This window comes from Rhineura floridana, chromosome 9 (assembly GCF_030035675.1).
Source record: "Rhineura floridana isolate rRhiFlo1 chromosome 9, rRhiFlo1.hap2, whole genome shotgun sequence".
Taxonomy (NCBI): domain Eukaryota; kingdom Metazoa; phylum Chordata; class Lepidosauria; order Squamata; family Rhineuridae; genus Rhineura; species Rhineura floridana.
Window position 1 is genome coordinate 28651837 of NC_084488.1, and position 8747 is coordinate 28660583.

The window sequence follows — 8747 nt, forward strand, 5'->3', positions numbered from 1 at the left end:
TACCCTAAGGAATGCTCTCCTAAGAACTCTCTCCAATGGCCTAGTGTGGAGCAGAAATCTCCCACAAGGATCTAGTGGCAGAGAGGAAACGTCGTATATCTCATAGACAATTTTAGTCAGAATTTGCAATGCCCTTTTGAAAAACAGAATGATCCAAATCCTGCCAGATGAGCAAGCTGATGCCACTTCCTATCTACTTTTGGACCTTTTACTCAATGAATGCCAAGAAGTATACTGATTAGGACTAATTTTAAGATTAGGACTAAATCAATATTATAGTTGATCACATTTCTATGGAAGCCAAGGAGGTTTCAGATTTCTTTGACTTAAGATACAGCCCATCTCAATGAATCATGAGAAAGCCAATTGTACTTCTGCATTCCAGGAAAACTAGATGACAAAATTATTGATAGGGAAAGATTGCATCATGGGGGTGGGGAGAGATAGAGAGACTGGAAAACATTCAAAGCTTCAGCACTTCACTTACGCTTCATTTTGATCTAACCTAGAAAGCAAAACTTTACATGATGATTTGTGATAATAAACCAGCCAGATTTTATTTATAACTCACAAGGGACACCGCCCAGCAAAGTTAACACATTTCAGGCCCATTAATTTCAGCAGGAAATCCATGTAACTTAAATTTCAGCTGGATCCTAATATTCCAGATTTGGTGCCAAAGAGTCATCTGTTCAGTGACTCGTTCACATTCATAGAAACCTTCTCTAATGATCCTCAAAAGTTATATATTTCTTTTCAGACTAAGAACTCATTTGCTCTTGTAATTAATATAAATATCAAGCCTGTTGGTAATTGACAGTGCAGTCTTATAATGGCTACTTGGAAGTAAGTCCCGCTAAGTTCAATGGGACTTACTTCCAAGTACATGAATAGACTGCAGCCTAAATTTGTCTTTTCTGTTTGAATAAAATTAATAAAGTTAAAGTGAGTGTACGATTGAAGCCTATAGTATATTTTATCCCCATGACTATTGTTTCAGAATATTTGACCAACGTTTGACTGGTCAGTTAACCAAATCCTTTTTGACTGTTCAAATGGCCAGACTTATCTTCTCTTCCCAGGTGTTTCACTTTGGGCCTTTAAACAGGGATGGGGAACCTGCGGCCCTCAAGATATTGTCAACTTCCATCAGCCCCAACCAGCATGGCCAATGCCAGGGATGATGGAAGATGTGATCTGACAACATCTGGAGGGCCACAGGTTCCCCATCCTTCTCTTCAGATCATAGGGTGAGGCTCTGTTTTGTGTGTCCTTTATCAAAGCAATGGAAGATGGCTACCACATGCAGAGCTTTTTCTGTGGTGGCACCCTTCCCATAATGCTCCCTGACCAGAGAAGGCCATCTAGCCCACTCGCTCTTGATTTGCAGAATATTGACAAAGACTTTCTTAGATAGGAACATGTTTGAGTCACTGGAGGAAAATTTAGGCTCGCTTTCATTGACTAGATGTTTTATGAATCTCTGCTGGGGGTTTCCTCATTAAGTTGGATCCTGCAACTTTTCTATTGTGTTTTATAGTACTAGTATGTTTTTAAAGATTATTAGCCACTTGGGAGCCCTGCTGGTAAAGAATTCAGGATATAAAATTTAGGAATATAATAATTTGGAAATAAAAGCTGAGCTTGTCAAATGAATGCTGATGGGAAACCAAATTCTATTTTTGCAGGTATAGCAATTCAATATATATACAGGTACTTCCACAGAATCTGACAATGTCAACCCAACCTCCATAAAATCTGTACAGAACTTCTCCAGAGCTGAATGCACTGAGATGGTGATTCAGCACCCACATTAAATATTCCATTACTTGTCAACATGGAACATAACTTTAACATTAACTGTTCTCTTCTCAGTTAATCTTGCCATGCTCTCTGACATTTGTTTACTATGTGTGCAATGGTAAATGACTGGCTTGTAAAAAAATCTAATCACTTTTCACATAAACTTTTATCAACAACAAAAAGGCCAAAGAATTAGGATGAAAAAGAATACTTGCTTTGAAAAGTAAATATTTTAATGATTAATCAGCTGTTATTACTCTGACTTACATCAAAGAAACAAATTTTTGCACACTGCTGTGCAATTGTGATGAAATCATCAGATGAGTTCTTTCTAGTTCAGCTGAAAGGTCCCTTTTCTGCCTAAATAGCAACACAGGGCTAGATACAATCTCCAAAAATCAGAGTGTATTATTCAGTCTTCTCTTCACAAGCTTTAAAAACTATTCACCTTTAAGTTAGACAAAGAAGCAACAAAAGTGGTCTAACACCAAACTTGGATTTAAAAGGCTTTCTTTCCAGGGCTTTCATTGAATTTTCCTTCGATTCAAAATGTGAACATAAATTAAACCCCATTTTATGCACTTTAGTTTTCCAACTTTCCTACCTTGCAGGGTTCTTTCATACATTACACACCAGCAACCCCGGGTCTGCTGCTGAATCTGCACTCAGTAGGAAGCTGCTGACCCATTCCCCACATGAGGTGGACTTCCACTGTCTCACCTGGGTCCAGTCATGTCCATCCAGTGCTCTGCTTTCAAAATCATTCACCTTTCTCAACACTCCTTCAGTCCCTGCATTGGCTTCCTGTCTGCTACCAGATCCTGTACAGGTTTCTTGATCTTACCTTCAAACTCCTCCGTGGCCTTGCCTCTCCCTTATCTCCTTGCTCTTGTATCCCAACATACGATCTCCACCTGTGACCCACACTTCTCTAGCTTCACCACCTTTAGCTGTCCAAATGTTCCTTGAAAAAAACTCTGCCTTTTCCCCCTTGCTGCCCCTTACACCTGGAAAGCACTCTCAGAATGCCCCCATAAAGCCACCTACCTTAATTTCCTTTAAATCCCTCCTCAAAACTCACTTTTTCCCAGTGGTGGCTGGTGGCTCCATGTTAATGGGGCAATGGAATCAGCTCTGGGTTTTAGTTGACACTTTCAAGGATCTGCTGAGCACCTTGGACAGCTCTTTGAATGTTGAGACTAAAACCCAGAACAGATTGCACTGCCCCACTGACATGGAGCCACCAACTGCCACTGCCTTTTTCTGTGGAGCCTTTGGAACAAACCCCTAATCACAATACCCCGCTGTAAACTAAGGCTGCAGTCCTGTAGACACTTGCCTGGCAGAAAAGCCCATTTGGCTTAATGGGACTTACTTTCAAGTTGGCATGCATAGGATAGCACTGCGAGCCACATGCACCTGCAATAAGTATGTGCACCAAAAATAATCACCCATTTCCTTCCCCTGCCCCTGCTAGTTCCTTTGTGGCTATTTTCAGGTTGTAAGCCCCTTGGAGTAGGACCTAGCAAGGCTGTTCTGTGCAAAGTGCCATGATGCTATAACTTGGGCTGGCCATTAAATGAACATCCTCGCCTCTCGAGGGAACATTCCTGTCTGATACAAGTGTGCCCAAAGAAGTTTGTATCATTTACACATTTCATTTTACGGTGTGCTGGCTAGCTGCTCCATCTAGACTAGGGGTGAGCCACTTTTTTTCTATTGAGGGCCATCTGCTGCCTGTGGGTCAAAGCCAGCAGTGAGCAGAGCCACAACCTGCCAAAGGGGCCATAGCTCAGTGGCAGGGCACATGCTTTGCATGCAGGAGGTCCCGGGTTCAATCCCCAGGTAGGGTTAGGAGAGACTCCCTGCCTTAAATCCTTGAGGGCCACTGCCAGTCAATGCAGACAATACTGAGCTAGATGGACCAAGGGTCTGACTCGGAATAAGGCGGTTTCTTATGTTCTTAATGAAAAGTGGATCAAGGCACACCTTTCATTCTCTCTCTCTCTCTCCCTGCCCAGCAGGTTGCTGGTGAGGGACAAATCATCTTCCCAGACTTCTGAACTGACAAAAGGTGACCAGGTGCCATACTTTACAGAGGGCAGCCCTCTATTTCAAGAGCTGCCCAACTCCAGTGTAAATATATATATATATATATTTAAAGGAAAGCAGAAATCTTGAATTTACCAATCAATAGTTAGCATCTGGGCAGCAAACTGAGGTTGCCTGGTCACAGTCTTCCCCACTAGGTGAAATGTATTGTATTGCTATTGAAATTATAGTAACTAAAATTAGCATATGCAAAATACATGCAAATTGCTCTCCTTTTTTTACTCTTCTTTATTATGCATTTCCATTGTTTTGGTGCTCCCTGACTGTTTTGAACTTAGGCAGAGGGTCACATGTGACCCTATGGCCACAGGATGCCCATCCATGACCTAGACCCATACCAATGTGCATCCTAGGTAACAATACTCCTGTTTCTCTGAACCTCTGAATATCTAACCAACCAATGGCCCCCATGGATATCTTTCAGCAATATGATTTTGTGTACCTGAGACATGCAGACAGATGAAGTCATATATAATCATATAAAGGTAAAGGTGTCCCCGCACTTGTAGTGTGAGTCGTTTCCAACTCTTAGGGTGACGTCTTGCGACATTTACTAGGCAGACCATACATATGGGGTGGAATTGCCAGTTCCGTTCCCGGCCTTTCTTTACCCCCCAGCATATGCCGGGTACTCATTTTGCCGACCACGGATGGATGGAAGGCTGAGTGGACCTTGACCCCTTGTACTGGAGATTTGACTTCCTCCTTCCGTTGGAATCGAACTCCGGCCGTGAGCAGAGCTTCAGCTGCGTTACCGCCGCTTACCACTCTGCGCCACAGAGGATCTTATATAATCATATAAGGGACCTTAAATTTGGCATTTTTTGTTTTGTCTAGAAAAGCCAACAGCCTATGAAATCTATACAACATGCAAAATAGGTAAGATCATATATTTAAGTGGGCCGACTTTGGTTAGTGAAACACATCATAGTGGAGTCAGGAGCTGATATATCTGTTCATTCAACACCCAGACAGCTTATTCTCAGCCATGTAGAAACCATAGTTACTTACTAATGCAAATATTTACATCACTTCAAAGAAAAAATGTGATCATTTTGATTTTGTTTCAAAAAATGGGTATCCCATTTTTAGCCCTTTAAACATTTTTAACTTTGAAGACGTGCAGAAAAAAATAGAATAGAAGGAAGCAACAAATATTAGTTCTTGGGTCTGTAGAACAGTCTATAACTCAGAAACCTTGGGCTCTTCAGGTATTACATATGTTGCTCAATAAGCAAACCAATGTGTTTAAAGTGATAAAAATAGTTGGGATTAGAAATAATATTCTAACTATTGTATATATATATATATGTCTGGTTTTGTTCCGCATATAGGACATAAACAAAAGAACTGTTTTAAATCTGCAATCCTAAACTCACTTAATAAAGAGTAAGCCTCCCTGAATACAGTGAGACTGGGCTCCAAGTAATGTGCATAGCAAAGGTTCCCAAACTGTGGTCCATGGACCACCACTGGTCCAAGAGCTTCATGCAGATGGTCCATGGTATGTCTGTGAAGAACACGTACAATCTGGATTCTATTACAATCAAATTATAATACAATGAAATACAATAGCTAAGAAATGAAAGAAGCAATAAAAATACAATTAAAAGTCATATAGCATCCAGCACAGTCCATTTCAATTGCAAAAGTCATACAGCATCTAGCACAGTGCATTACAGTTGCTACAACAGGCAGAAAAAATTACATGGTCCATAAGTTTTAAGTGGTTTGTGGGTGGGAAATGTTTGGGAACTACTGATGTGTAGGACTGTACTGTGCCTAAGCAATTAGGTCTGGTACATTTAGCATTTTTGACTTCTCCCTGCTGCAAGCTCCCATACCATCAGTGCTGGCCCTACCATTAGACAGAATGAGGCAGCTGCCTCAGGCATCCAATCCTGGAAGCCAGGGAGTGGCAGCAAAGTGTTGGAAGGCAGAGATGAGTTTGCCACAAGGCCTGCCTTGCATTTCCTAAGCTTGCCTGCTGGTCTCAGTTGTGGTGGAAGATTCTGTCCCATCACCAGTGTTTCCTGTAAGATGCAGCCACAAGTCTGGTCAGCTTCTTGTCCTTTGCTTCAGGCAGCAAAATATCTTCAGCCAGTCCTGCATGCCATATCACAAATGACTTTTATAATCTCCCTCATTTTCAAAAGGATTTTGCCATGTGACACAGGAGCTGCGGTTCATGAGCCACAAATCCAACCTCCCAACACACACACTTTATGCTTAACTAGTAGCATGGTTCTTTGGATCCTGGCTAGAAAAAACTGGCTGCCCTTCCATTCTTCTTGGTACCTTAAAAGTTTTCAGAACCTTTCACTAACAGCAGCTGGTCAAGTACATCTATGACAAGTACATCTATGACAAGCTAACGTATTTTGTGATTGTACAGTATCTGTCCATACATATACTCAACACAAACACAGGATAGAAACGTACAAGAGACTAGGGAAACTGCTGTTGTGTAACTGATTGGGATAGCATTCAATGCTAGTCCTACTCAGAGAAGACCCACTGCAGTTAATAGGCAAGATTAACTTTGGTTCTTTCATTTCAACAGGTCTACTCTGAGCAGAACTTAATTGCCTACAACGCAGTGTCTCCGATGCTTTGATAAGATTAGGTTCATCTACCCGTCATGTTCTTCAATGGATCTCAGAGAAAGCCCAGCTCTACTGAAAAGGTGTCTAAGCAGGAACTGATAGTGCCAAGTTGCTTCTCATTATGATTGCACTGGCTAACAGCATAAGTGGAAATTACCGGCATAGATGCCAGCGTAGGTGTATCACATGTCTCTAAACTAAGCGCTTAAAGGAAAGAAGCACAATATTTTCACAGAAGAAGCCTAGGCAAAGTATTTGCTCAATGCTGGCTACATAGTAGCCCCAGAAATAACTCCATCACCTCATCCCACATTTTGACATGTGCCCATTTCCAACAACAAGAAAGAGCTGCAACCAGCCCTCAACACTTTGTCATGAAAGTAGGGGAAGGCAAAGTGTTACTGACCCTGTAGGACCTTTAGCACCTACTGGGTCACAAAGCCAGCCCGTACCTCCACCCACAAATCTGGTCTGGGTTGACTCAGATTTCAGCCAATCAACCTGTCAAATCAGAAAAATGACCAAGTATAACCAATATGGGGGGGAGGGGAGAGCACAATTAAATAAAATCAGGATGAGCTGCGGCTGGAAAATCAAGAGGACCCCCCATGCATTGGACCAGATCTAGATTTGGGGAACACAAATGTGATTTAAAGAAGGAGGCTTCCACTTTCTGCCGCCATCATCTGCAAAAGATGGGGGTTTCAGTGTGAACATTGTTGCCAAGATCGAGTCAGATGCAGGTGCAAGATTTCCAATAGTCTCCCTATCCTCCGGCTGCTGGAGTGTCGGAGTGTGCGGGTGTGTTTTTAATCAAGAAGCAGCAGCTGCATTTGTTCTCCTTTGACAGAATGCCAAGCGATTGCTGCCCCCAAAGTGGCAGGATCCAGGCAACCAACTCTCAACGTCTCTCGTACTGCCATGTACACAACCCTACAGATGAGGGGGGGGATGGGGGCCAGCTGCTAAGTCCCTGTTTTCTCTGCTGAAAGTGACAGAAACGGAGAGGAAGAGAGAAGGGGTGGCAAAAACTGCCACGGGATCTTCCTGGCATTTGCCGCTTTGCCACTGCTGGATCACCAAGGGTGTGTGAGTGTGACTAGGAGGAGGATGCAAAACTTCCTCCTTACTCATGTTTCACCGAGTGGGATTTGGATTGAGGGCTGCTGCCTAAATCCGAAGAAGGACCCAAGAAACTGGCCGTAGCAGTTGTGTTAAAACCGGTGGGTGGCCGTGGCGTTTCCAGGCGCCGACGAAGCAGGTTTGGGTGCCACAATCTGGGATGGGGGTGGGAATGGGGGTTAGAAATCCACAGGAGCTATCTCCTCTTCGTTCCCGCCCCTCCTCCCCATCAAAGGGATCAGATCTGGGAGAGCGGGAGCCAAAAGGAAGGAGGTTCGATGCGGGCTGTGATTTGTCAAACGCGCGCAACAGAAATCAATCATCATCATTACTTTGTTTGGGTTGTTGGTTGGTTGGTTGGTTTGGAAAGGCACAGAAGCATACCTAGGCGAATTTCCCCCACAGATCAGACACCCAGGCAGACTCATCACAGACAGCAGGGACCGCACACAGTAACCATACCCCCAAATCCAGGACGCAGCCTGTTGTCATAACCATCCAGGAGACGGTCCAGGATGCGCGTGAAATTCTCCGGCCATAATTTTTCCTCCTTTTTGAGCTGTCCCGGGAGCACGGTGAGGCTGCGAAGAGGGGGGAGGCACAAAAGCATGAGGGGAAAGGAGGCAAGAAGACCAGGAAGGGAGAGGAGGAGGAGGAGAAAGCGAGAAAAGTGATCGGAAAGCTTTGATTTAGTGCCCCCCCAACTCCCCATGCGCTTCACCTCTTCCTTTTTCCCGGCTACCCCAAATCCGGAGCATCAGGTAGGGGGTATAAGGGCATGGGAGGGCGAGGGAGGGGGTCCTACCACTCACCAGGTCGCCAGGCACAGGAAGTGTATGACAGCGACAGACAGACCCCGAGACATCGCGATCGCTGGCTCCTTGGCAGAAACCATCTTTGCTTGCCATACTTTAAGCCTGGTTGCACGTTCCCCCGTCGCTAAACGCCTTGTCCAGAGAAGAGATCACACCGCCGCTAAAGGAGGAGACGAGGGGGGGGGGAGAGATGGAGGCGCGGAGCTGGGTAGCGAGGGAGAGGGAGGGAAGAGAGCCCACCACCGGCGCTCCCGCTCTCCCCGCCACACACCCGCCTTGCCTGCCTGGA

The 8747-nt window shown here is 44.3% G+C and overlaps 1 protein-coding gene across 1 annotated transcript in view; it reads right to left on the bottom strand.

Moving 5' to 3' along the window:
* GABRA4 (gamma-aminobutyric acid type A receptor subunit alpha4) overlaps positions 1-8538 on the bottom strand; it is a 76464-nt gene extending 67926 nt beyond the window's left edge. Inside the window, exons 1-2 of the mRNA XM_061584293.1 lie at positions 8456-8538; positions 8106-8224 (exon numbers count right to left, since the gene is read on the bottom strand). Coding sequence (XP_061440277.1) covers positions 8106-8224; positions 8456-8538 — 202 coding nt within the window. The remainder of the gene's footprint in view (positions 1-8105; positions 8225-8455) is intronic.
* Between the last annotated feature and the right edge of the window lie 209 nt (positions 8539-8747).